Below are 26,477 nucleotides of genomic sequence, written 5' to 3'. Positions count from 1 at the left end.
ACAGGGTCTTCGTCTATAGGTGAGTATCGATGTCGTGAAATGAGGATGTCGCGGTTGAGTGCGGCGCGGGACGTGTCGAGGAAGATGGCGATGGAATCAGCCTCGTGATCATAGAGGCATTTCGCCGCGTGAGGATGACCGTGACAAGGACCGTGATCGTTGTGAGCGGTGACTTTGAATGACGGGGAGCTAAAAAGTCGATGGAAAACTGGGATGAGCCTGAGAAGGCACTGCAGTGACGAAGCGTGTACCAGGAGCCAATCGAATAGCAACCCAGTACGGGGGTAGGACAGGGCGGTCGCCTAGCTACAGTGAGGTCTGGCGCGCTCTGATTGGCCGGAAGCGGTCTTGGGTGCCTCCTGGGGGAGGTACTAGGGATGCTGCGCTGAGCTGGCAATGCCTGGAAGCCCCTTGAAAGCTCCCGTTGCTCAGTCGCGCACGTACCAACCAGAGCCGGTATCTTTCAGCCTCTGCCCCACCCCAGATCGCGTGGTGAAGAGCCTCTGTGCGGAGGTACCTCTGAGCTTGCGGTACCTTGCCTTAGTCGGAGCTGAGGCTGGGTAAGGCTTCTGGTTGACGGATCCCTGCGTACTTTCGGCTCATCGATACCTCAAGTCAGCAACCGACAAGCCGTCAGCGATTGATTCATCGAGTGCATTCACTTGAGATCGGGAGGCAACTCTTGTTGGACATTGGCTTGGCTACTTCTTTCTTTTCAGGTTCGTACTGTAATGTCTAGGGCAGGCTGGATTATTCCTGTGACTGTCCCTAGGACCCTCGGATTAATTGTCCGACCTTGGCCTAGACACAATCTATGATGTATTCCGCCGCATTCAAGATCTGATAACCTCGGGCCTATAATTCACAATATCAGCCAGTTACAACGCTCGACGGTTCATTCCCCTCATGACTTCAAGTCGACAACGCCCATCAACATCCAGTCTCTTCTTGGACTCCTCGCCAATTGAATTGACTAACCGTCCTCTTGTTCCCGATTTCCCAATCCGGATCTAACCGATCACGTTTTCGGACGGGGTTCCGGGACCCCCAAGCCATGTCTACCTTGGCCAGGCAAACCGCAGATCAAATAACTCACCTCTGACAAAACCGGCCTTGAAACATGAGGCGATTCTCGACCGCCGTCGTTATCACTGATCCGCTGGTCAAGTATCAGACTCGCGTGGCGGCTGGTCTCTACGCCCCGGACCCAGCCCAGCATCGTCTCGCCTGGCACTTACAAAAGATCTACCACCGCATCAAGGACTACTCGCCCCAGGCTGAGTATCGTCAGAGGCTAAGAGAAGTGGCACGTCTCACTGAGCCGGAAAATGACCAAGATGAAGACGACGGCAACATTCTTGCGCTCCGGAATCACTCAATATGGCGCAACCCGCTCTTCAAACATCTCCTAACAACACCAGAGGGGAGAGAGAGCCTGGCGTTGACTCGGGTTCTCACCAACCATGAGACTGCTATTGAGATTGACTCTCCCAAGGGATTGTTTCTGTCAGGCGAAGTAGGCACTGGAAAGTCGATGCTTCTCGACTTGCTCGCCGATGGCCTCCCCACGGAGCGAAAGCGGAGATGGCACTTCAACACCTTTATGCTCTACATCATTTCACAACTTGAACACCATCGGAAATCACATTTCGGAAATTCAAATAGCGAGAGCGATTATTCTATCTTATGGGTGGCCAAGAAACTCGTCGACGAATCTCCCATCCTATTCCTCGACGAGTTCCAACTCCCAGATAGGGCCGCCAGCAAGATCCTCAACCACCTCTTCATTGCATTTTTCCAGTTGGGCGGCGTCCTCATCGCATCTTCAAACCGAATGCCGGAAGAGCTTCAGAACGCTACTGGTGTTGACTATACGCCTGCCCCGTCCAAGGGCCTCATCCGCAAGTTCTTCGGAGCTTCGGTCCGGGCTCGAGGCGAGCTGTATGGGTCAACCAGCGACTTTGCCAACTTCCTCGAGGTATTGAAGGCCAGGTGTGACTTCTGGCAGATGGAGGGGGCTCGAGACTGGCGGAGAAGAGAGGAGACCGAAGCGCCTGTGACTTTGGCCGGAGATGCGATCGAGGGTGAAGTGGCGACAGTGGAGGAGGTCGTTCAAGACAAGCCCGACCAAGCCGTCAAGAAACCGGTCAACTACTACCTGTCGACTGACGAAGATGGCTCTTGGCAGCAGCGGATACAAGCAGCACTTACGTGGTCTGGACCTGAGCCATTGCCCTGGGAGCCATCGAGCGTGGTCGTGTACGGCAGAGAGATCAAGACTCCCCAGCATTACAATGGATATGTATACTGGGACTTCGAGAGGCTCGCTGAGTCCTTTGGGCCTGCCGACTATATCACAATGGCCTCCACATACCACACCTTCATCATCGACAACGTTCCGATTCTGACGCACGAGAAGAAGAACGAAGCCAGACGGTTCATTACACTCTTAGATGCCTTGTACGAGGCTCGGTGCAAGCTCATCATCAGGGCTCGGAACCCACCAGATACTCTATTCTTCCCCAAGAAGAAGAGCTCAGCATCTGGAAAACCTGGGAACTCTGATGAACCTGATGATCTATACTCCGAGACCATTGCCGAGGTCTACCAGGACCAGATGTCTCCCTTCCGACCCAACGTCGCTTACTACGACACCAAGTCTAGCACATCATCCTACGATCCAGACCAAGACTCGGACTTTGGGTTGCAGAAGAAGCCCGTCAACTTTAGCAACACGAGTGCCTTTACCGGAGAAGACGAACGCTTCGCGTATAAGCGCGCCATCTCCCGCCTCTGGGAGTTATGCAGTGCACAGTGGCACGCGAGGACGGGAGAATGGTGGCAGCCCCTCCCCGTCGACGCTCGACACTGGGAGGGCGGCCCTGTCTCTCAGCGCATCGAGCACCAGATCGGCGCCAGCAGGCTCAGCATGGGCGAGGGAATGGGGGATAGCTTGGAGGTTGAGGAGATGGCTGGGTTGTCGAAATGGAGCGTGGAACAATTGAAGACTGAGAACGACAAGAGTCCATAGAAGGACTCAACGTCTCATGGTCTGAGGGCGTATATGAGAGAAGCAAGTTAGATACATATAACACAACATATATAATGCAAGACATGCAAGAAAAGCAACAGAGATGTATAAAGAGTTCTCAAAGTAATATACTGCCCACACATGCATGATGATCTATAGGTAGTCTATGACCGGATATCCCACCATGGTATACTCCAAACGCCATGCCCCCCATTGTATTTGTGGTCTACTCATACACCGTCTTAACGTCGACTCAAAGGCTCGTCACGCCAGGTGTCCAGCCTTCTCCTATCCTCTTCATGTCCTCTGCAAACTTGCGACTCGTAATCTTTCTCCCCCTCGTCCACCTAGGGGCGCGTGCTCGTCTGGGTCGTAGAAGGGGTTCTGCAGCAGACGCACGTAGGCGCTCTGCATGGCGCGGAAGACGGGCTTCAGCTCGGCGTCGCGCAGGCCAGCCGCCGCGGCACCCCGTGAAGCTGCGGCTACGGGTGCGCTCCCATCGACGCGGCGGCCGCGCATGTCGACGACGCACACCATGCGGACGCCCGTGTTGGTCTCGAAGCCGTAGGCGGCGAGGCGGTCGTCGACGGCTTGCAGCAGGCCAAAGTCGCCCGAGAGGCCGACGCCCGAGACGGCGTTGTTGCGGGCGCGCAGGTCAAAGACATCGATGGTGGACGAGAGGAGGAGGGAGAACTGGAGCGGGGTGCGGATTGGGGTGAAGTTGTTTGTGGCCGGGTCGTGCGAGGGGAAGATGGAGATGTGGAGGGGGTTGTTCTGGGAGAACGAGGTCAGTTTGCCAGTGTCTATTTGCTTCTGAGGGAGTCTCTCACATTGCGGCCGATGACGCCGAGGCAGGCGATTGAAGGTATCGCGGTAGACATGGTTGTGGGGTGCGATGTCGGAGGTCGGATGTTGAGAGAGGTGAAGCTTGAGAGTTGGAGCTTGCTTCGCTTGGTGTGAAGCTGGCAGCTTTAGTTGGCGATGTCCATGTCCATCCAACCTCATGGCTCGTCTATGCGCAACCCCACTTACACATGCTCGGCCAACGATGGACGCAAATAAATTCACCGTTTGCGAGATGTATCTTATTATTGAGTATGCAGGTATTTACTTGGTATCTGAATTTCAACGTCTGAAGTCGGAAATGCCTCTGTTTAGCTCCCTTGGAGGGCTGAAACCGAACATCAAGGCGGGACCCTCATTCATCACTACCCGTAATCATGACCATGATCGTCTCTGCCTCGATAATTGAGAGGATAATCTGATCCATAAAGATGCTATAAAAGTGCTTCGTCAATGATCCCGCCAGTTGCGTATTTTGCACGCAGCCTTTCCCTAGCGTACACCCAGAAACCAAACCACAAAAATCATGCCAAAGCCTCCCGTTGTTCGGGCCCGGTCCCAGTACCTCATGAAAACGCTCCAGACTCGTACACGATCCCCGGACGTTTTGCTTTATACGTCCTTTTTACTCTGAATATTCGTCATCTTCCATGATGCCAGCAGTGTCTTCTAATCCCCTTAGAACCTCTTCTACTTCTGAAGGGTCTGTAATCGCCCATACACCTCCTCCCTTTACTAGATCTTTACCACGCATGCCCACCTCCTTTCCGACAAGGTTGCGACCGACCTTGCCAGGCCCCACGCCTACCCAGCGTCGAATCCGTCCCTCTTGATCGAGGTACCTGATGCTCTCCCACCAACGCACAGTGTCGAGGCAGCCTCGGGCTAGCAGGTCCTTCAAGTCGGCCTTGCAGCATACGGGCCGCGCAGACACATTGCTCACGATCGGCAGCTGGCCAGGAAATGTCACCATGTCCTCGTTCTCGCGACCCTTGACCCGACTACCCTCGTTGAGCAGGTTTCGCATCACGGTTACGGCCGGCTTCATGATCGGGCTGTGGAAGGGGCTGTCGGCCTTGAGGCGGACGGCACGGGGATCGTAGCCCAAAAACTGGCGGAGGTGGGCGATGAGGGTCTTGATGCGCTCAATGTTGCCGCTCAAGACGATCTGATTCTTGCTGTTGATGTTTGCGATCAGCACCTGCTCGATGGGCGGTACATCGTCCATGTCCTCGGCTGAGACGCCGACAAACTGGCGAATAGCCTTTATGAGGTTTTCCATGTGCTCTGGGTGCGAAATGACGGCCACCATGCCGTACTCGCCGCCGTACTGCTCGATGGCCTGACGCGTCGCCTCCGACATAGCCTCGGCCCGCTTGCGCACCAGGTGCAGGCTGTCCTGGAAGGAAATGTACCCGCCGGCAACGACAGCGGCGAATTCACCGAGGGAGTGGCCCAGTGTGAAGTCGAAGTGGTCCGTGACCTTGAAGCCGAACTCGCGCTCGAGGATGCGGAGGATGAAGATAGAGGTGGCCATGATGGCGGGCTGGGCGTTGGGGGTCTCGGTGAGGAGCTTGGAGGGCCCGTACTGGATGATGTCGGAGAGCTTGTAGCCCATATACTCGTCGATCTCATCGCGGAGCTGCGAGGCCGTCGAGGGGAACGCCTCGAGCCATGGCGTTAGCATGCCCACCCGCTGGACGCCCTGGCCTGGAAAGAAGAGGGCGGTCCTGGTGCCGCCTCGATGTGTAGACCTCCATCTCCGTGGTTGCGGCTGTCGCAGAAGCGGCTGTGATAGTAGCGACGGTCTCGTGCCTGTGAGAGGGCGACGGCACCGCATCGAAGTCGTCGCGAGCCGTTCCATGGCCGTCTAACGGCGTTGGGGACGGCGGGTTAGAGGTCAAGACGCACGGGTTGACGCTCTCATTCTGGGGAAGCCCGCCGTCGTGATCCAATTCCCTGAGCGTCTGGGGAATGAGAAGAGAAAGGAAGTGGAAAGAGGAAAAGGCAAGTCACGAGAAAGCCCGCTCAACAAAAGGGATTGGAAACCGAAACCCTGGGTCTGGGGTTCCGGGACCTTCCAGTTTGCGTGACGTCGGGGTCACTTACAAGTTGCACTCGCGCGCCACTAACAGCAACCACAGGGAAGGAGCACTCTCGGCATTGGGATTGGGGGTTGACGGCAGGAGCAGGGGGGACCGAGGGGTGCTCCTCTCTCTTTCGGATCCTCTCTTCAACCCCCAAAATCAAAATGGAACCTCGTTGACCTCATGGAATTCATCGGAATCGGGGGCCCGGTCCCTTTTGTCCAGCGCATGTTCTGCAACGCACAGCGTCCAATAGCAAAGCCAGCGCAAGCCGCAAGCCGTTGACGCACCTCGAGGCAGTTTCCCCCGGCCGCTGGAGACGCACCAGCAGCGGCAGCAGCAAGCGGTCGGATGTCTCGCCCCACACTTAGAGCCGATGCCCCGACCTCGTGCGGCTTCGGATCTCCGTCGCTCCTTGGCGCCTCCTCCGAGATCCATTTCCACGGCGCGCCATGGGCCAACGGCTGTTTAACATTATGTGAACGAATCTACCACGGCTGCTTTTTGCTTTGCTGGCATTGGGTCACTCCTTTTCTTCCGTCTTCCTCGGAGACTAGTCCGTTCTGTTCATGCAGCATGGGGGGCATTCTGCTTTGCTTTCTTTTCTTTTTGTCTCGTGCTCATGACACCCTCTCTAGGTGCCGCCATTGGCCCGCATCCGCATACTGGTACCGGCGGCGCTCTCCTCAACATCATGAGCCCATCCCATGCCATGTCATGCTCCACGACGCCGATGCTCCTCCGTCCCGTCTGCTGCCGCCTGCAACACCGCCGCCTAGCACCGGATCTCCACTCCTCCCTTGCTCACTGTCAAGTACTTGACCCCCTTGTACGGTTTGACGCTCTCTCCCAATCCCCTACTCTTGCGCGTGTCTAGAAGGATGCTCTCTACCTTCAATCCGCTCGCCAACCATCCCTTGACGGAAAAGCTCACCGATGCCGACGTTGGCATCAGGATCTTGTTCTGCGCAATCTTCTTGACGTCCCTATCATCGCTGGCACCCTCCTTGTCCTTCGCCGTCTTGGCCACCGGCACGCTCTGGTAAGGTCCGTCAAACGTGTAGTCGGTCCCAAAGCCAAAACCGTTGGGGTCGAATCCGTCCTCATCCTCGCCTGTGATCGGCCCCACGACGGTACACCGGAGCCCGAAGTAGCACGTCCCTCCCGAGAGCTCCTTTGCCGGAATGTGCCACTCCAGGAACTTCTCCCCCGGGTTGAAGCTAGCGTCGCCCTTGCTAGGTCGAATTTCCGACAAGTTCCTAACGTCTGTCGGCAGTGGGATCGTGATGGTGAGATCGTCAATCAGGGGCGCTCCTGGTGATCCTGGATGTGGTCCTCCCAGTCGGCCACCACTTCCACCTCTTCCAAATTGACCTGATGAGGACGGAGAGGGTGCGCCGAGAATCTTGTTGACTTGTAACCGAACCTCGAAATCGGATCCTGTAGCCCCGAGCCCAGTCTTTACCTCCATATTGACTGGCAGTTTGAGGTTATTAGAGCTTAGGCTTCCGCTCTTCCCACTAGTAAAGGGTAGCAAGTCCACCTCGTAGCCCGCCAGGATAAATCTTCCGTCAGGTGGGATAAAGCTCAGCTCTCCTGGCCTTTCCTTCCATCGGTTTAGCCGTACGCAAGGGTGAAAGACTGGTAACTCCATAATGCCTCCGAGATTGTGCTTTCCAGACGGGCTCGTCAGAGTCAGGGTGATATCCGGGACGCCTGACACCTTTGATGTAAAGGCAATGGTACCGTTGGCAAAGGCGGCAAGTGGTCTTCCTGAGGGCGCGAGCGTAACCGACAGAGTCTCAACGACATCGGCATACATCTCGTTGGACGTGTGTCGCACGTTCGCTCGTCTCCATGGCAGGGCGGGAGTATTCGAAGGGATCACGGATGGCGAGCTCGAGTTTGAGAAGTTGGCGCTCAGAGGCGCTTTCCTGGTAGCTTGTCAGTGCTGTGCTCTACTTGGCGTAGATTTGGCACACGAACCCAGGGAGGTTGATGCTTCCTAGTAGTTTACCAACCCATCCCTCCTGTTCCACAACTTCTCGCAGGGCATTGGGCTCTGTCGTGCTAATAGTGCCAGAGTCGCACATCTCAGTTAATATCTGAGCGACTATGTCATAGTTATTCTCGATCTTGGCAGCCAGGAGCGGCGCGCCAAGGAAGTCCTCGAAGGCATCGATTACGCGGTGTAGGAACTCGAAGACGAGGAGCGGCTCTATCTCGGTCGACGACGTGACGAGAAACAAAAGGTTCGCATGGGTCAGGCTGAATACGAGGGTCGGAGGACTTGTGTTGGCTAGGTAGATGAGATTCGGCCGCGGTGAGGGATGTTCTAGGTAGAGGGGTAGAAGATGGGTTGCCGAGAGCGGCCTCCCTGCGTAGGTATGAGATAGGATAGGATTACTGGACAGAGTTAGCTAGAAGCACAAAAGCGAGGCTGTAGAAGACATACCGGTTGTCATCGTAAATGTGCAGCGCCTCAATAACGCCGTTCATGGTGTCGACCAACACCTCCCTCAGGCGTTGGCTGGGACGATAAGCATGAGCTAGAGCTACTGATGTGTGTTTGCGCCAGCGCGGGACGGACAATGACGAAACTGGTTGGGACCCCGGCCCTGGATTACTCAGCCATCGGAAAGTCGAATCGTCCAATCAACGTTGCTCATCACGCGGCTCTCAAAAGTTGAAGCTTGTGATAACTTCCATCGCCAAAGCCAACCCCCCTCGATTTCAACAACAAACCTCCAAAATGGCAGGGGACGACAAGATTCCGACAGTCCAGACTCTGGAGAGGCCAGAGAAGCTCGAGGACATCCTGCGCCAGGACCGCGGCGACGACTGCCTGCCCTGCAAAGTCATTGGTCAGTTCTTTGCCATCGGCCCTCACGCCCCGACTCCTCAGCGGCCGGGACACTGGACTAACACCGTCGTAGGCAGCGGAGCGTTCTTTGGCCTCGCTGCCTACAGCTACTTCTCGGGCATGTCGCAGCTCGAGAGGCAAAAGGCCCTGATCCTCCAGAGCAAGTCCCCCTTTGGCATGAGGAGCCGGAAACTCGGCATCACCACCATCTCTCTCGGTCTCGTGTGGATGGGGCTGTGGAGGGCGCTCAAGTGATGTTGCAACGATCTCGAAACGACACGAAACGAACTCTACTCCGTCTGAATTAGCATGTATATTATGTCTGGCATCCCTGCGAGCAGCTCTTGCAGCGGCGTTCTCTCGAGCTCATGGGCCATTGGTGACCAGAAACCGGTGCTGGTTGAGATTTTCGATGTATCAAAAGCATTTTCTGGTTGCATAGAAGGCGTTCAGAGGTGTGGGCTTAAACGGTCTGAGGAGGTGTGGTATCTCATTTCATGTACCATGAGCCATGAAGCTGCCAATCCTTGACCATTTGATCTTGAGAAATCACCACCTTTCCCAAGTAAACACTAGTTTTAGCTCTTATATGAATGCTCTGGTGAAAGCCTCTTGATGGCGATGGCTGATAGGTTGTAAAGCCTCTCTGTGATTTTAGTAGTAGTGAGCTGAGACGTGAGGGATGGATGAGGATGTCGTGGATGCCGATCATAGGCAGACTGTAGCAACGTACATAAGGATTTTGATAAAAGGTCTAAATTCTTTATCCAATTTGTAATTCTATATTGGCAATTGGGTACCAATTTTCTTGGGACATGTTTGCTGTTATTTGTCGCTCAAGTTGCTGGCTCTCATGTGAAGCTCTTATCCCAAGCCGTTTCGCAAAGACTAAAATCTCAACCTAGAGGCCCCACCTCGAATCTTTAACAAACTCATCAACCACCGACGACACGACAGCAACAAGTAAAACTAACGAGGGACTACACCAGGAGACAATCGTCCTGTGTCTTCAAGATCTTGATACTGAGAGCGTATCTACGGTCACCTACTGGCTAAGCGGCCAGAGCAGCTGAGCTTCAGCCTCGCAGCAGCACTCCCTCTCATCTCAAAATGCCCATCACAATCCTCAAGCCTCAGCCTCCCGCGCCTCAAAGGCCACAGGCAGCAGCCAATTCAGACTCTGACTCTGATTCTGAGGGCGGCGCGGACGTTGGCGGCGATGGAATCCTCACACCAGGCAGCGTGATAACGTCGAATCCCCAGTGGATGCGGTAAGCCTTTCCATCTTGGAAATCTCATCTGATACTGACCTCTTTACAAAGCGGACACGGCACCTACATTCCTTCTGGCTCATCATCAATCACATCCTCCCTCGCTGGAACCCTCACAAAGACAAACAAGCTCCTCTCGGTGCGTCCCCTGCGCGCCCGCTACACCCCCGAGATTGGTGACCTCGTCGTCGGCCGCATCGTCGAGGTCCAGGCCAAGCGCTGGCGCGTCGACGTGGCCGCCTCGCAGCTAGCCATCCTCCAGATCTCGGCCATCAACCTCCCCGGCGGCATCCTCCGCAAGCGCACCGAGACGGACGAGCTGCAGATCCGCAGCTTCTTCGCAGAGGGCGACCTCGTCGTCGCAGAGGTCCAGCAGCTGCACCAGGACGGCGCTGCTAGTCTGCACACCCGCAGTCTCAAGTACGGCAAGCTCCGAAACGGCGTCTTTGTCTCCGTCACGGGCACTGGTGGAGGCGGCGGTGTCGTCCGCGCCAAGAGGCAGGTCTGGACCATGGACGTGGCCAATGCCGGCGGCAAGGTCGACGTGCTTCTCGGCGTCAACGGGTACATCTGGATCAGCAAGCACATTGAGAGCGACACCGCCGCGGAGGCCGCCGGCATCAACCGCATGGAGGAGAGCGTCAGCAGCAAGGTCTACTCGAGCCAGAACGACCCCATGGAGGTGTCGACCATGCGTGAGATTGCGAGGATCCGCAGCGTCATCCTCGCTCTTGTCGAGAACGGGCTCAAGGTCGACGAAGATATGGTTACAAGGGGCTACAGTGAAGCCGTGGACCTGGCGAGGGAATCTACAGACGACGACCTGTATCTGGGTGGCGACAAGGGACGCCGTCTGGCAGCAACTTTGACTGGTCACTAAAATATGTTGGACTACGAGGTGGAATAAAAGGATTAAGTGCAACCAAAGATACCTAGCTTTTCAAGTTCTCATTTGTAGTGCCCTCCCCTGATCGGCCAGACATCCACCAGCCTGCGTGTTATACTATAAACTTCCATTGGCAGGACAATTTGCCGCTATTATACAACGAAACTATACAGGTACCAACAATGAACTCGATAGCCATCGGGACAAGTGTTCGCAAAAAAAAAAAAAGTACACAGCAAAGCTCTCGGTCAACATTTTGCTTTGCTCGGACGAATTGCAGAAATCAGAAATCAACTAAATCACGATCGTGTGAGCAACTGGCTCACAGTGCCTTTCTTAACTTCCAGGATCGCAGCCAATGCTACGAGGATAGCCCACCTTAACAGAGCGCCCTTTGTCTTGCTTGATCCAAGGCCAAAGGTCAGGGCGAGGATGTACTTGAGACCCTTGGTCTTGTTGCCGTTGCGGTCAAAGTTGGGCTTCGGGGCGAACGCGTTGAGTCGGTTCAGGTGTGGCCACGAGTAGGGCATGTAGCGCACACGGAGAAGGAAGTCGGCCCAATATGGCACCTTGGCGATGACGCGCTGGTGACTGAAGGTCTTGAACGAGTAGATGCCGTGGTAGTGACCCATTCCGGACTGGCCAACACCGCCCAAGGGGGACTGGGGGATCTGGCTGTGGAAGAAGGAATCGTTACAGGTGGCACCTCCCGAGGTAACGTTTTCCAAGACTAGAAACGGTTAGTTGAGTGCTATGCTAAAGGATGAGCAGGAGGTTCATACCCTTGTTGTTCTCGGCATCAGACCCAAAGGTGTTGAGAGAAAGGGGTGTCGGGTCGACCTGGTTAGCGATCTGGATAGCTTGGTCGAGAGAGTCGAATGCCATGATAGAGAAGATGGGGCCAAAAGACTCCTCGATCATCATGCTATCCTCAATGTCGTCGACCAGCACAGCTGTCGGCTCCATGAAGAGCTCAGACTCATCCATGGAACCGCCCAGGACGATCTTGCCCTTGGACGAGTCGAGCATCTTCTTGAGGCGGTTGAAGTGACCAATGTTGACGATGCGGCTGTAGTCGGGGCTGTTCTTGACGCCCTTGGGGAAGAAGGTGCGCAGCTGGCCATTAAGCTCACCGAGGAACGATGACAGAACGCTTCTTTCGACAAGGATGTAGTTGTGAGACATGCAGACCTGGCCAGCACATAGAACCTTTTGCCAGAGCAACCGTCTAGCTGCGAGCTTGAGGTTGGCGTTCTTAGTGACAAAAGCCGGGTTCTGGCCACCAAGCTCGAGGAGGACCGGAGTCAAGGTCTCTGCGGCCTTCTTGGCGATGATCTTGCCGACTGTCTTGCCGCCAGTGAAGGCGATCTTGTCAAACTTTTCCTCAAGAAGGCGCTGAGTCTCGGGGAGAGAACCGTTGACGTAGGTGTAGCACTCTGGATCCAGGGAATCGTCAAAGATCTTCTTGAGGGCCATGGCGCAGTTGGGGGAAGACTCTGAAGCCTTGAGGACAACACAGTTTCCAGCGGCGATAGCGCCAATGACAGCGGGGAGGTTCAGCTGGAAGGGGAAGTTGAAGGAGCCAATGTTGAGGACGATTCCCAGTGGCTCATAGCGGATGCGATGCTTCATGACGCGGAACTCGAGGGGAACGTTGACGACAGGCTCGTCGCGGGCCCATTTCTGCATGTTCTTGATGGTGTCGAGGCACTCCCGCTTGCACCAGTCAATCTCGGAGCAGTTTGCCTCGAACCTGCACTTGCGGAGATCCTTGAGGAGGGCATCCTGCATGAGAGTGGTGTTATCGACCAGGGCCCAGTAGAGCTTGCGCAGCTGGACGAGGCGGAACTCGAGGGGCTTGGTGCGGCCGGCCTTGAAGGACTTTCTGAGGCGGTCGACCTTGGCAGGGATGTCCTCCAATGCCGTGTGCTCCAGCGGAGGAATCACAGAGGTCGGGGTGTTGTCAGCCATTGTGGATGATGTTGAGATGTGGTTGGTTGAGAGGATGATTACGGCGACAGCTCAGCTGGCAGGGGCGCGCCTCGTGGGTCCAGATAGGGAAGATATATAAGAAAAGTACCAAATAGAAGAGGGTATACGAATAGTAAAGAAAAGAAGTGTCGCAAAGGAAAGGAAAGGATCGTAGGCGATGGATCTGATGATACGAGAGGTGTGCGTGTCTCCTAATCAAGCGGCACAGTCGGAGAGTGTCGTCGCGTGCAGTACAGTGCGCTAACGAAAAATTACCGAATCGAAAGGATTTAAAACAAGCTTCCCCAGACCGACCGATCGATCGGAACAGATAGACTTATATAATATTAAAGCCGTCGTTCGCGGGGAGATTCACAGCAAAAGGAGGAAAGAGGGAGAAGATGAGGTGAGGGGTCGAGACATGACACGGATGAACTCTTGTCCCCATGTTCGTCCGAAATAGTACTCCGTGCCCTTGTCCGTTGGGTCTCATCCTGGGATGAAACCTACTCCCGCCTCGGCAGGCGTCCACGTGTTTAAGACGTGCCGAGGCACGGGGTCCACGGGCGCCCGAGAAGAAGGATACGGACTTTCAATTGTCGGTCCCTTTCTGATTTGGAGGTAGTAATAGTTGAGAACGAGGAGAGAGGATAAGATTGACAGGCTGGAGTACAGTCATTGGCTAATCGCAACAGACGCATCACAAGCAAGACTTTACCCCATTATACAGTTGCTATAGCATCAATGCTTGGCAATATATCCAACATTTTATATCATCAGTCAATTAGTTGCCCATACTGCAGTTAATCATTACTCAGTCTCAATGCGATTGGATAGATACATTGGTGCAGTCAAGGTCCATCTCACTAACAGATAGCTTCCGCCCGATTAATGGACCTTCATGCTTCTCACCCTGGTACCATCGCTCTCACACTCACCCCAGCAATGGATCAAGTTTCTTCCATGCTTAAATGAACTTGAAAGCGGCTGCATATCTGTGTGGGGCAATAGTACAGCTGTATTCACTATCAAGCAATGCGTCCAGATTAATTGACAATTACCACAAGCCAAATCGAACTGACAAGCAGTAGCCCTACCAAGACCAAGCCGAAGCAAGTTAAACATAACAATCCTCTTATTAAAGCTAACAAATAAGATTCAGGTGAGTCGGGATTACAAGAGTTGCTAGTATCGAATGGGTAACCTAGGTAAAAAGTCGTTCTGTGCCAACCATGGGAATAGCTTCCACCTCAGTGTCATCGCCCTAACAATTTTTAAGCTCAGCGAGTTGCCTCCACCACTCTTCAAACACACAAACCATTACTTCCTCAATCTCAGTGCTTCCCAACTCCCTTCCTCTCCAGTACCCTCGCCGCCAACTCCTCCACCACGTCCTTCACCCCATCCCCCCAAAGTGCCGACGCAACCCCAAACTTGGCCCCCAACTGCACCGCCAGCTCCCTACCCCCCTTGACACCCTCGTCCCACCCCTCCGACGCCGCGCCGTCGGCCTTGCTCGCCACGACCGCCGTGGGCGGGACGTCGGAGCCCAGGTGCGGCGCCAGGACTTCCAGCCGGATGCGCCGCAGCTCCTCGAGGCCCTCGGCGGAGGATCCGGCGTACAGTAAGATTAGGGCGTCGGCTTCGGATGCGATTCGTTTAGCTTCAGGTGCCGAGCGGATAAAGGTCGACGGGATGCGCTCGAGATTGATGTTGGTTGGAATACCCGAGATGAGGGCAAGGCGGCTGTCGCCGGATGATTCGGTAAGGGGATCATAGAGGTCCGTGAAGACGTCCATGCAGTACTACAGATATAATGTCAGCAGCTGAGTTTCTTGCAGGTTTCGAATGGTGCCCAAGTAATCTTGTCTTGTCATGTCAACTCACCCTTCGTATCAGGCTCTTCTTGCCCGCGGCAGGGGCCCCCAAGATGATGATGTTGACAGTCTGTTCGGCCTTCATTATGCGTATATTTCCATTCGATTATCCCTCCTCTCTTGTGAGTAAGTTATCTTGTGCCAGTTTCGTGAGAGCTAGGTTTACATGGAGGGTAATAAATCATGTGCTTCACTGAGTTCATTGTCATGATGACTCTTAGTCAGCAGTTGCTCGAAAGTCAGATCATCATGAGTTCTGGTCGAAGCTTCTATTTCCCTTGATTGTGCACCAGATTTACTGTTTACTTGGGTTTTGAAGTCGTGGATTCGATTCAACAATCATAAGCCATTGTCATGAGTAGTACAAGACTAGCTGGTGCCCAAATCAAGCTGAGATCGACGGGCCCAACTCAGCTGGTTCAGTTTCTCAATTGAAAGGTTGCTTCGTTTGTTCCCCAAGTCACATCATCAATATCCAGAGTGGACCAGTCGTTACTTGTCATGGCTCAATGTACATGCATATCTTGTCAAATGCCCACTTAAACCTTACATCGTACAAAGCTCAACTCCCTGTACATGTCCCCGCCCAGATCTAGCGTGACTATAATACAACGTCATCCCTCGCGGGGGGACTGCCCCTTACCTCCTCGCACGGCTGCCGCCGGCGCTCTTCACGGGCGCGGCGACGAGCTCGGCAACCTTTTGCTTCTTCTGGTCCTCCAGGGTCTTCTTCATCAGGTATTCGTCGATGGCCTGGGTGCCGTCCACCAGCAGCCCACCCTCGGCCCGCTGCACATCCTCGATGGCCGCACGCTGGCGGTACTCGTCGAGCTCCTTGCGGCGCTCGGGAGACATGCGCCACTCCTTGGGGAAGCGCGGCTTGGGCTTGAACTCGTGGTGCCGGGTGTCGAGGGGGATGTCCTCGAACGTCTCCTTGGGGTCCTTGGCCGCGGCGATGAGGTCGTCCACCAGGTTCGACAGGTAACGCTTGTTCTGCGCCTGGTGCTCAAAGCTCTCGCAGCTCATCTTGATGATCTCCGTCTCCGGGTTGTACCGGGGCCCAGCCAGCTTCTTGAGCTTCTCGGTTTGCACGGGCGTGAGCTTCAGATCGTCGGGGGCGAACTGCACCACCACCTTCTTCTCGGCGGGGTGGAATTCACCCATGTAGGATGTGTACCTCCATCGGAGGACCTGGTTATCGGTAGGAGGGACGAATGGCTTGGCGAGTTCTATATGGCATCAGTATTCCTAGGTCTAATATTCGGGAATCAATTCACTCACTTGAGAGGAGGGGCAACTCCCAGACAGCCAATCTGTCATATTGTCGCATCTCTCGGATCTGATCGAGCTTTCCGTGCGCCATGGAAGTAATGTCGTCCTCATCAAACTCCTCCAGCTCCTCGGTATTGGTCTCGGGATCCTCCTCGTCGAACCAGAATGACTGCCTGTTCGGCCTCTCTCCCCTGTCATCCTTCATTATCTCATCCTGCAGCGACCTGTCTTCCGAGGCCCAACCGGGCCTGCGCTCCAGCTCGGTCTCCAGGTACTCGTCGATCGTGTTGTAGCCGTTCTCCTTGGCCAGTTCATCCAACTGCTTCATGCCCTCCGGGGTGGCGGCCTCTGCAATCGCAGCCTCGAGCTTCTTGAGCTCAATTGGCCCGAGGTCCTCCTCCTCCTCCTCGCCCTCCTGCTCCTGCTGCTCCCGCTCACGCGCCCATCGTATCGTCGAGGTGCCGAATGCCCGCTGGGGGACGGATCTTTGCCGAATGATCTGCTGGGAGCGGGGAATCTGTTGAAGCCGGGGCGCCCTGCGGCACGCCAAAACACATAGCCTTGCGGCAGCCGAAGCTGAAGCCATTGCGAGTCGTTCGATGGGAGCAATGGCGGCGCCGAATTGTCGTCCGTCTGGGGAATTGGGTGGGCAAGCTTTCAAAAATTTGGAGCGCGGGCATTGGCGGGTTGCCGAAGTTTCGCCATCCCACTTTCTGGCGGCACTTCACCTCTTCACCGTGGAAAAGCTTCGGCTAACACCAACATAACCTCTTTCTCTCTTACACCACATGCACTCTCATCAACTTCACATTTCCTTCACCATAGAGTATTGTCTTCTTTCAAAATCGAGCCTATGACTTCAGACTCAAGTCCCACTGGCCGGTTTTGCCTGGTCACGGTCGGCGCCACCGTCGGCTTCAAGAAACTTACCGAGGCCGCCCTCAATCCCACCTTCTGGAAGTACTTGGTCTCGCAGGGATTCACCGAGCTGCACGTACAGTGCGGACCAGATGTTGCTTGGGCAAGCAAAGAGTTGATTGCCCGCAAGGATGATGCTCCCCGGGGTCTCAACATTGACATCTTTGACATGAGGAAAAATCTCATGAAAGAGGAGATGGCGCTGTGCAAGCCTCTAGACGGGAAGCGGCAGCTCGGTCTCGTCATCTCACATGCGGGTACGTTTCACCGGCGTTGTTGACATTGAGAATATGGCAACTCACAAGCTTAGGAACTGGAACTATCCTTGACGCCTGGAAACTGGGCCTTCCCATCATCGTGGTGCCCAATACCCAGCTCTTGAATGATCACCAGACCGAGATGGCAAAGCATCTGTCAAAGGAGGGATACGCCATCATGAGCACTGGCAGGTATGCAAACACTTCCGTCTAGCCCCTCAGAGTAAATATCACCTTACAATAAAACAGTGTGGACGATCTACAGGAAGCAATGCATAAGGTGGAGCTCCTGTGGGAGGACAACAAGGCTCGCTGGCCCCCCAACAAGGTGCCGTCGGCGGGAAACGACAGACGGCGCCTCTGGGATCTTGCCCCTCATGAGGTCGCCAAGGAACAGAATGCGACCATGACCCACGACTAGGCGTTTGGGCTTTTGAGACGCATTCTCGGCATCTAAAGTACAGCACGGCGAAGGCAGCCAGTATGTTTATATATACTATCTGGGTGGCATGTTTTTGGAGTTAGGGCGTTACCCCTGAAACGGATCTTTATCAAAAGCTGTATTTATCTCAAGTTAACTCCGGCTTCCGTCTGCTCATGGAAGTTGACCGATCTAGTCTAGGGGTTTATAGACCTCAAGGCAAATTCTGGACATTCCAGATCTTCACGTTTGCATCTCCTCCAGCACTGGCAAGCCTGCCGCCCTCGATCCAGGCAACACCGTTGACACCGTCCTTGTGAGCATTGGCAGCCTTGATTCGCTTTCCCTGGTTCCTCTTCTCCAGGCACCAAACAAAGACGTTGGTGTCGAGACTGCCGCTCGCGGCATAGGCACCCGTGTCGTCCCAGGCGATCGAGGTCACTCTCGCAGTGTGGGCCGACCAGCGGTCCGTCACGAGGTCCCAGCTATCAGTGTTGTAGACATAAATCTTGCCAACGCTGTTTCCGGCAGCCAGATGAGAGCCATCCTTGGAGAAGGCCAGGGCTGTGATGGTTCCAGTAGGGTTGGTCAGGGTCTTAACCGGCTCAAGCGCACCACCGGATCCAGCCGTGTAGATGCGCACCGAGTTTTGGTCAGCTCCAATGGCAACCAGGGAGCCAAATGCCGCGATGGCACCCGGTGTGAAGTCCAAGCTCTGCTCCTTCACCAGCTTCTCGCCAGAGTAGACCGAAACACCAGAGTAGGTTGCGACGTAAACGAGACCGTTGGACGCACTCACGCCCTTTGGCTGCGCCGGCAGCTTGACCGAAGTTCCCAGGAACGTCTTGGCTGACTCGTCAACGATTCGCAGGGTATCATCCCAGCCAGCACTGAAAGCCTTGCCATCAATGGTCGCAACCTGGGCGACTTGGTTTGTATGTGTCTGGCCATCAACCACACTCGCAATGCCTGACTTGACGTCCCAATGGTATACCCGGCCATCTACACTGCCAGACCAAAGATCAGAACCCTTGCCGTCAGACCCAGTGGCCAGGGCAGTGATGCTCTTGCTATGGCCATAAACAACCCGAATTGGTTCTGGCTTGCCCTCGGCCAGATATGTGAGGTTACCTTCGAGGTTCAGGCTGATAATAAGTCCATCAGTCCGGCCGTGGACAAAGACGACGCCGACCTGCTGGTCACCAACACTGGCATCCTCTCCAAACTTCCAGCTCTGGATGACGCTGCCCGCCTCGACATCCCATAGCTTGACGGTCTGGTCGGCACTAGCCGTCACGAACTTCTTGCTGTCCTGCGACCATGACACAGAAAAGATGCTTCCTGTGTGCTCACCCTGACCAATCTCCTTGGTAGGCTCACCCGTCTTGCCGTCGTATAGCTGTATCCGCTTGTCGGCTCCAACAGTGACCAGGGTGGTGCCGTCGGGAGAGTAGGCGGCGCCGAGAACGAAGCCAGTGTGCTGAGCGCTCTTGTTATTGAACTTGTATGGAGCCCCGTGGTAAAAGACCATGTTGCCATCGTCACCAACAGTGGCAGCACGGAATGGTCGCTGGGGCTTCATGGCCACGGCATTGACGGACTTGGAGTGACCGATGATCTCACCGACAGAGTTTCCGCTGTCAGCTGTGATGCAGCGTCCAAACTGCTCGCGACCATCACCAACAGCAATGACACGCTGCGACTCGCCGTCCCAGGCAATGTCATTTAGGCGGCCTGAGATGATACCGTACTCTCCCCTTGTGCTGTCGATGGACGCGGGCTCCCACACCTTGAGCACGCCAGTGGCATCACCGCTGGCAACCTTGAAGCCATTGGGAGAGAATCTAGCGACGGTGGTCGGGGCGGTGTGGCCGGTGTACTCTTGACAGTCTGAAGGGTCGTCGATGGAGCGGACAAAGATGGACTTGGCGCACTAGATGGGCGACGAGGAGCAGTCAGCGACGAATCTCATAGTCGTAGACCAGCTGGATAGAGATTGAGCTTACGGGATAAGCTATCCGTTGACCCTTGGAGTCGGTCGAGAGCTGAGTTGGCTGGCCACGGTTGGTGACGGGAACAGCGGCGAGGATGCGATCGAGGGTGATTGAGGGAGAAGCCATGACGGCAGCGGCGGTTGCGGCGGGATACGGGAAGTATAGTTGCAGAAGAAAGACGGTATGCAGATGCGCGAGTGTTGGAGTGGGTTAGGGGATGTCGTCAGCGTCTTGTTGTTTAGGTGGTGTTGGTTGTTATTGTGAAACGTGGGGAGTTTGCTTGGGTTGGAGGGGCAGGTTCTTAGCTACTGCGGGGCACACTTCGTCACAGCTCGGAGCTCCCTCTGACAAGATAGAGAGAGACACCACAAGCCCAATGGTAAAAATAGCTATTTTCTATGCTTTTTGTCAACAATTATATATCAAATCTTTACTGTCTGCCTGTGTGAAAAGTAGCTGCCTGGTGGATAGTGGAGGATTAGGCATCATGATGCGAACCGTTAGGCTACCTACTCACCTAACCTAGAATCGGGACCGTTCCCGATCATGTCCTCACCTACCTATCCTATACTATGCCTGATCACGTCAGTTCAAGACGGCTTCATGGTGTACTTTGGTGATGAAACGTCTCTGTTGATAGTATATGCTGGCAATGCTTTTGTCTAGACCTCTTCCGTCCGCTGTCTTGGTGTCACCGTCCCTCTTTCAGCTGCATGAGGCATCGGTGGCACAACCCGATGCAGATGGATGTTTACACACCACATCACCAACATGATGCATCACGACCTGCGGGTTCACTCTGGGCGGCCTAAGTTGCACTGGCGACGGGAGCCATGAACCAATACTAGATGCAGCAAAGAAAAAGTCGTCGTCATCTGGCTAGATCTACAGCACACTACCGCCACCGACTCCGACGTGATGGAAGTGATGCCTTTGGGGGAGGGAACGCCGTTGCCGCGGCTTCAATGGTCTGTAAGCCGGGCTATGGCCTGTACTTTATTTGGATACGATGAATGGGTGCCATGATCCAGGGTTGGCTTGGCTGTCACGCTGCCGGTTTGTTGTTGGCCACCCTCCACATTCGATTCGATTGACGGGTCCATGAGCCGCAGGATCTGTCAATACGAAGTTGGCCTCCGAGGCAACCAAGATGGTGATGCAGGATACTTTTGACTGTAACACAGACAACAGAAAAGATTTGACTTTTGGCCCGCGTCTGCGCGAAACCGCCCGGTCGATCGGTCAACAATGTTCCACCAAAGGAACCCCAAGCCTTTTCCGCACTGCACGGGACAGCAAATGGATGGATCCATGATCGGCCAGACACGGCAGCGTGATACAGGGTGCCATGGTAATCTTCTTTTTTTTTTCCCTCCGTGCGATGCTCTTTTCAGCTTCAGCCACGTCCTGGGTTCTCACATCATCATCATCTCCCAGAGACGGTCGACTCGACACTTGGACCACCACGAGAGGAGAGGAGAGATTAGCTGATTTAGCCTCTTCCCCGTGATTGTAACGCTCGTCGGACCACGCAGGGTCCCATCCCATCACATCACCAGGCTCTGGATGGGGCCAGTGGCCAGTCGTCGGCCCGCTCTCTCAAGGAAAAGATCCATGGATCTTTTCACATTGAGTGAGCACGGTATTATCAGGGGACGCGACGAGCCGGGGGAGCCATACAGAAAGAATGGATACCCACCTGAGTTGTCGCGCCTCCCGGACCAAAAAATGGAACGCAGGCTAATGCAATGCACTGTTACTGCGACGCATCCTAGCTGCAGCCTCGATAATAGTGCAACCTTTTGTTTTTATACGAACATGCTTTGTGGTGGTGGATGGAGACATTGTCCACTTTGTGTAAACTCACCAGATTCTCACTCTGTGAACACCCGTTTATGCTATCAAGACTGTTTAATCACGGTCAAAGAATGTAGGCAAATAAAAGAAAAAACAAGAAAAAAAAAACAAATAATAAACAAGCCACCCTCAAGCCTCAAACCACCAATACACGGCAACTTGCATCTGGCGCCGCCCCCTTTGATCTCAGCCTGCCAGATTCACACAGAGGTTCAACAATCCAGACTTCCACTGGCTGGTCGGTCCCTGACTTGACTTGACCACCCCCTGCAACCCATCCGTCCATCCCATGGGTCGTTTCCCGGGGTGGCACGGCAAACTCGCCCGCTGCTGCATAACTGGCCCAACTAGAGTCAAGATGCTAAAACAAGTCCCTGTTGCTAATATCCCCCCATCCCGTCCCCGTGCGTGCCCTCGCTCCGTCCTGGTATAATTACAACTTGACCTCCCACCCCCGTCTCCCTTTATTTTCTCCCCAGATCCATCTCTCTCGACTTCATTCCATTCTTCTCCAGTCTTGTCCCGTACATCTTCACCCACGCCTCTAATCCCTTAATCAACAAACCAACCACAACCGTCAACATGAAGTTCGTCTGGTCCCTCGCCCTCCTCGCCGCTGCCGGCGCCTCCGCCCAGTCTTCCGAGACGGTTGCCGAGACCGCTGCCGCTCCTTCTGCTTCTTCCGAGTGCGAGGCCGAGTACATTGTGAAGCGATGCCTCGAGACCGAGAACGCCAAGGTACGATGGGCCCCCTAGAACGAGCTACACACACACAGCATACTAACAGCAAGTTTTACAGGCCGAGGACTGCAAGGGTGACGATTGGGACTGCCTCTGCGCCGCCTACGAGGCCATCGCTACGTAAGAAATACCCCTGAAACCTTCCTCCGCATCCCCGGCAAGACTAACATGACGCTGCACAGCTGCTTCAACAACTGCCCCGATGACTCCCGTGCCTCCAGCGCCCAGAGCCAGGTCCAGATCTACTGCCAGCAGGCCTCCCTCTACGGCACCCGAACCAAGACCACCAAGACGGCCACTGCCGAGACCGAGAGCACCGGTACCGCCGATGCCACTGCCACCGGTGCCGACGCCTCTGAGGAGACTGCTTCCTCCACCTCGTCCTCCTCCAGCCCCGACAGCACCAACAACGCTGCCGACCTCGCCCGTAACACCGGTGGTGTCCTCCTCGCCGTTGCTGGTGTTGTTGCTGCTATGCTCTAAGGGATGAACTAAGGTAGCTCGCTCGGTCGCGTCAATTGGTGGAGTTTCAGCCGGTTCAAAGCTTGGGTCAAAAGCGCGTACATCTTGGGATTTTTAGAGTAAATATATTACAAGCTAATTCATTAATAAACATTGGATTTGAAGCCATCTACTGTATCATGCACCTGAACGGAGACCGAGATCCGATTCTTGAACTCAAACACAGACCCCAAAGTCAATTGTCCAGGAACGCAGCTAATGTGCATCAGCTACTGTAGCTAAGCCCAAGCTTTACCCCCTTGAAGTAACGCCACTGACGATCATCTGCCTCTTTCCACTCCTTCAACGGCCTGAGCATGGCCGAGCATGGCCGTGCCCTTCATCACCACCGTCACAAACATTCACGAGGCCTCGGGTCCCAGTTTCACCTGTTGCTCAATATTGAGCTTCTCTTGTCTTTCGTATTCAGCCTACCCACGAGCCACCTCAAATACTATGATACAAATAAGGTGACTTGAGGGCTCTCTTAACTTAACCCCATCATCATACAGCAGACGTCCACCTTCTCGGGGAGCCATGTCGTTGAGCAAAGCAGCAGCTGCGAAATGGAATCGAGAACCAAGCAAAAAAAAGAACCCCAATCTCAGAAATCCCCCATCTCCCCTAGCGCCGAAGTGTAATAATCATGCATCTCTAAACGGAATCAAAACAATAACAAAACGTCTCTCAAATTCTGTAAACCCGCATGGCGCCTCAGTCCCCCCGTATTTTCCGTTTCTGGACGTACTGAAACCAGGCAGCCGTCCTTGCTCCAGCTTTCAGTCCCCAGGATGTCATCATAAAGTGTCGAATAAAAGAATATGGTTGAAAGGTGGTGGTTCAAGAAGAGAGGTGAATCCAATGAGTTTTTGGGCATTTGTGCCTGGCAATAATAACCGTGTGTGGGTGGGTGTGCGCGTGCCTGCGAGTTGAGAACGCCATGTGAACCTCGTTTTCCAGAGTTTTCAAGTCAGTCTAGACTTTGCGACGTCGGTCCCTGGCGGTATTGTTCTTGACGGGAGTCATCAGGGTGACATGTTTAGGATCGTCCTTGCCAAGCCTAACAGCACCAGACACGCCGCTTGAACCCCGACGCAGTGATCGAGGGTCTTGGTCATCATCCAGTGTGATCTCAGCCACATCAGAGACCGACTCGGTTTCCAGGTTGTCGCTGGCGCCAGAGACAGAGGAGCCGTCGTCTGTATCGTCGTACTCTCCGTCGTCACTGACCAGGGAGGGCGCGTTGTTGCTGACCATGGTGTGAGGACTCATATCAGCATCCTCCATATCCAAATCTTCGTCTGAGAGCTCGTGCTTCGGTCCGAGATCGGAGCCCAAGTTCGTCGGCGTCTTGAAAGCAATCGGAGGGACACGACCTTTGCTGCTCGCAGGACGAGCTGACGTGTTCACCATGGTCGGATGTTGTGTGGCTTTAGCAGGCACACGCATAACGACAGGTGTCCGCACGACTGAATCCTTTCCAACATGGCTTTCAATAGGGGTCTCAGTCATCTCTGATTCTTCCCCAGAAGCGAAATCGTCCAGTGGCATCTTGGTCTTTGCGTCTGCGGCCAATTCACGCAGGTTGCCGTCGAACTTCCGACTTTGTAGGAGACGAGAGAGGTGAGGCATATCTGGAGCTCCCTCCAGAGAAACCGCCTTCTTATCTTTACGACCGCGAGCCTCGCTGGACAGAGAAGGAATGCTAGTTACACCAGGCAGCTTGCCTTGATGGTAGAGCTTGAGGGATTCCGAGATCCTCGACTGAAGTGCAACGTAGGCTTGCTGCTCAGTCATGTCGGGTCGGGCGAGAGGATGCACAGAGGCAGAGGTCGAGCTCGGTGCCGCGGGCGCCGGAGCCTTTTCTTCTCCTACAACTCCACCTCCTTCCGCCACCTCGATGGGATGTCCACTGTGAACAGCTGCTTCTTCATGGCTCTTAAAGTCGCGCTTGTGAGCGATGCGACAGTGGTTGATGAAGCCCTGCGTGCTTGAGAAGTTCTCACGGTTACAATCCAAGCAAACCAGCTTGACTGTCTTACCATCGGCTCGCTTCAGGATACATGGACCAGCCTTGTCCTTCGGTTGCGGATAACCACTCGACAAGGATTGCAGCTTCTGGCCAGCAACCCCACGAGCGGAGCGACCTTTGAATGAACTTCCAGATTCGGTGAAGCTATTCCTTGTCGTGCGTCCCTCGGTGAACGAAGCTCTTGCACGAGCAGCTTCCGGTGTGAACTGCCACTCAGGTTGCATGCCGTCGAATGAAGGGTCAGGAATAAGCCACTTGGCATAGTGTCTGGCGTATGGACCGTCGACAACACCAAATGGAGGCGCCCATCTGGGCACCGCTTCTCCAGGGCGAGATTGTATAGCAGGGCCCTTCCCGGCACTGACTTTGAGCATCTCTTCGGGGGGTCGGACAATTCACAGGATACGGAATGAGATGGCAGCGCCGCAGCTGTTCCAGCGCGACTTGGCACTTGGCGAGTTCCTGGTTAATGAGCCTCAACTCATCATGCTTTAGTAGAATCTCAAGGCCGAACTGGTGGCGGATCTCGTCCCGGGCACTCTCCAGATCAGGGGTTGCAGGGATCGGCTCAGACGTCGAGTCGCATGCCGACGGAACATCTTGACTGGGGTCGGCATCTGTTTTCAAGCGCTTGGCAGGCGCGGCCAGATCGGGCGACGCATCTGAGCCGTCGCAGCTCTGCCGCCTCCGTTTGGGCGGCTGCACGGTGGACGATGCTATCGTCGTGGTGTTGCCGGGGAGCAGATGCGGCTGGAGTGGTTTTACAAGATCCACGATCGGCTGTGGCGCCTGGAGCGTCTTGTCACTTCCCCGAGGCTCGGATGCCCAGAATCGAAACATGAGCAGACCTTGACGAGGTGTCAAGGGGAAGAGGACAGAGGGGTTGCGAAAGCGGTTCGCAACGAGGTTTTGAGGCAATGCGACAGGCAGCGAGCGCACGGCCACAAGCGCCGACGAGACGGGTGTGAAAGTTGGTGCGGATTACCACAGTGGAGCCTGAGATCGTGAAGAGGTGGCGCAGGCAGGGCTGACGTAACCAGGCTTGCTTGCAGGTCGGACGATCGGAGTCGGGGCGCGGGCGCGCCAGGCAAAGGGGGTGATGATGTGGCCCCTCAAAACAGGCCAGAATTGGGGGAGTTCGGGTCAGCCAGCGACAGCAGCGACAAGGGCTCAAGTCGAAGAGATGAGGCAGAAGAGAGGGAAAGAAGAAGTGATCGAGCGCTAACGAAAGCCTCGACTCGTGAATCTCTGGGCGACAGCCAACAGAGCAGTCTTTTTTTCAGAGAGGGAGAGTGTGTGTACGAGGGAGATGAGGGAGCGTGTAAGAGGGAAGAGAGCGAGGCAGCGAAGGGAGAGAGGAAATGGGGGTGCAAGCACAAAGGAAGGTGCGAAAGGGAAGTCGAGACGGGGAGGGGGGAAGGTGCGTCGAGGGGGGTTTGAAGGAAGGAGGGAGCGAGGTGGATTGCAGTCTGACTGACGGACGCCGCGTCAAGGAGGACGGGATAAAGTCAAACCCAGGCTCAGGAAGGGAAAGCGAAGGGGAAGGGGAAGCAAGTGGCACTTGCAACGTGAGAGGGTGACGCTCGGTGCTGGGTTTCGATCCCTGATTGATTGACTGATTGACCTGATTGAGTGATTGATTGACGAAACGCAGA

At 54.9% G+C, this 26,477-nt stretch overlaps 12 protein-coding genes across 12 annotated transcripts; 5 read left to right on the top strand and 7 right to left on the bottom strand.

The window, feature by feature from the left end:
- Positions 1 to 1,120: 1,120 nt before the first annotated feature.
- On the top strand, positions 1,121 to 3,031 carry MRS44_007754 (uncharacterized protein; the record flags this gene model as incomplete). Its single annotated transcript, XM_046275979.2, has 1 exon — positions 1,121 to 3,031. One exon carries the CDS (start codon positions 1,121 to 1,123, stop codon positions 3,029 to 3,031), a length of 1,911 nt encoding a protein of 636 aa, XP_046134238.1.
- A 297-nt stretch (positions 3,032 to 3,328) lies between these two features.
- On the bottom strand, positions 3,329 to 3,912 carry MRS44_007753 (uncharacterized protein; the record flags this gene model as incomplete). Its single annotated transcript, XM_046275980.2, has 2 exons — positions 3,329 to 3,805; positions 3,862 to 3,912. The coding sequence occupies 2 exons, from the start codon at positions 3,910 to 3,912 to the stop codon at positions 3,329 to 3,331; spliced, it is 528 nt and encodes a 175-aa protein (XP_046134239.2).
- Positions 3,913 to 4,499: 587 nt separating this feature from the next.
- On the bottom strand, positions 4,500 to 8,460 carry MRS44_007752 (uncharacterized protein; the record flags this gene model as incomplete). The annotated part of the gene is made up of 7 exons (XM_065620641.1): positions 4,500 to 5,579; positions 5,629 to 5,841; positions 5,984 to 6,141; positions 6,206 to 6,425; positions 6,770 to 7,895; positions 7,948 to 8,367; positions 8,417 to 8,460. The coding sequence occupies 7 exons, from the start codon at positions 8,458 to 8,460 to the stop codon at positions 4,500 to 4,502; spliced, it is 3,261 nt and encodes a 1,086-aa protein (XP_065476713.1).
- A 253-nt stretch (positions 8,461 to 8,713) lies between these two features.
- Positions 8,714 to 9,079, top strand: MRS44_007751 (uncharacterized protein; the record flags this gene model as incomplete). Its single annotated transcript, XM_065620640.1, has 1 exon — positions 8,714 to 9,079. The coding sequence occupies one exon, from the start codon at positions 8,714 to 8,716 to the stop codon at positions 9,077 to 9,079; it is 366 nt and encodes a 121-aa protein (XP_065476712.1).
- An 855-nt stretch (positions 9,080 to 9,934) lies between these two features.
- On the top strand, positions 9,935 to 10,975 carry MRS44_007750 (uncharacterized protein; the record flags this gene model as incomplete). The annotated part of the gene is made up of 2 exons (XM_046269250.2): positions 9,935 to 10,095; positions 10,147 to 10,975. 2 exons carry the CDS (start codon positions 9,935 to 9,937, stop codon positions 10,973 to 10,975), a joined length of 990 nt encoding a protein of 329 aa, XP_046134242.1.
- A 305-nt stretch (positions 10,976 to 11,280) lies between these two features.
- Positions 11,281 to 12,952, bottom strand: MRS44_007749 (uncharacterized protein; the record flags this gene model as incomplete). Its single annotated transcript, XM_046270846.1, has 2 exons — positions 11,281 to 11,711; positions 11,764 to 12,952. 2 exons carry the CDS (start codon positions 12,950 to 12,952, stop codon positions 11,281 to 11,283), a joined length of 1,620 nt encoding a protein of 539 aa, XP_046134243.1.
- A 1,334-nt stretch (positions 12,953 to 14,286) lies between these two features.
- Positions 14,287 to 14,914, bottom strand: MRS44_007748 (uncharacterized protein; the record flags this gene model as incomplete). The annotated part of the gene is made up of 2 exons (XM_046275982.2): positions 14,287 to 14,757; positions 14,840 to 14,914. 2 exons carry the CDS (start codon positions 14,912 to 14,914, stop codon positions 14,287 to 14,289), a joined length of 546 nt encoding a protein of 181 aa, XP_046134244.1.
- Positions 14,915 to 15,468: 554 nt separating this feature from the next.
- On the bottom strand, positions 15,469 to 16,687 carry MRS44_007747 (mitochondrial 37S ribosomal protein mS35; the record flags this gene model as incomplete). The annotated part of the gene is made up of 2 exons (XM_046269252.2): positions 15,469 to 16,058; positions 16,111 to 16,687. 2 exons carry the CDS (start codon positions 16,685 to 16,687, stop codon positions 15,469 to 15,471), a joined length of 1,167 nt encoding a protein of 388 aa, XP_046134245.1.
- Positions 16,688 to 16,954: 267 nt separating this feature from the next.
- On the top strand, positions 16,955 to 17,697 carry MRS44_007746 (uncharacterized protein; the record flags this gene model as incomplete). The annotated part of the gene is made up of 3 exons (XM_046269251.2): positions 16,955 to 17,276; positions 17,330 to 17,468; positions 17,526 to 17,697. 3 exons carry the CDS (start codon positions 16,955 to 16,957, stop codon positions 17,695 to 17,697), a joined length of 633 nt encoding a protein of 210 aa, XP_046134246.1.
- Positions 17,698 to 17,911: 214 nt separating this feature from the next.
- On the bottom strand, positions 17,912 to 19,817 carry MRS44_007745 (uncharacterized protein; the record flags this gene model as incomplete). Its single annotated transcript, XM_046270870.1, has 2 exons — positions 17,912 to 19,630; positions 19,704 to 19,817. The coding sequence occupies 2 exons, from the start codon at positions 19,815 to 19,817 to the stop codon at positions 17,912 to 17,914; spliced, it is 1,833 nt and encodes a 610-aa protein (XP_046134247.1).
- Positions 19,818 to 22,130: 2,313 nt separating this feature from the next.
- Positions 22,131 to 22,772, top strand: MRS44_007744 (uncharacterized protein; the record flags this gene model as incomplete). Its single annotated transcript, XM_065620639.1, has 3 exons — positions 22,131 to 22,286; positions 22,336 to 22,409; positions 22,472 to 22,772. The coding sequence occupies 3 exons, from the start codon at positions 22,131 to 22,133 to the stop codon at positions 22,770 to 22,772; spliced, it is 531 nt and encodes a 176-aa protein (XP_065476711.1).
- Positions 22,773 to 23,765: 993 nt separating this feature from the next.
- On the bottom strand, positions 23,766 to 25,662 carry MRS44_007743 (uncharacterized protein; the record flags this gene model as incomplete). The annotated part of the gene is made up of 2 exons (XM_065620638.1): positions 23,766 to 25,182; positions 25,229 to 25,662. The coding sequence occupies 2 exons, from the start codon at positions 25,660 to 25,662 to the stop codon at positions 23,766 to 23,768; spliced, it is 1,851 nt and encodes a 616-aa protein (XP_065476710.1).
- Between the last annotated feature and the right edge of the window lie 815 nt (positions 25,663 to 26,477).

This window comes from Fusarium solani (assembly GCF_023522795.1).
Source record: "Fusarium solani strain SB1 chromosome Unknown bctg00000004, whole genome shotgun sequence".
NCBI classification, from domain to species: Eukaryota; Fungi; Ascomycota; class Sordariomycetes; order Hypocreales; family Nectriaceae; genus Fusarium; species Fusarium solani.
This window is presented reverse-complemented; position numbering and strand designations above follow the sequence as displayed.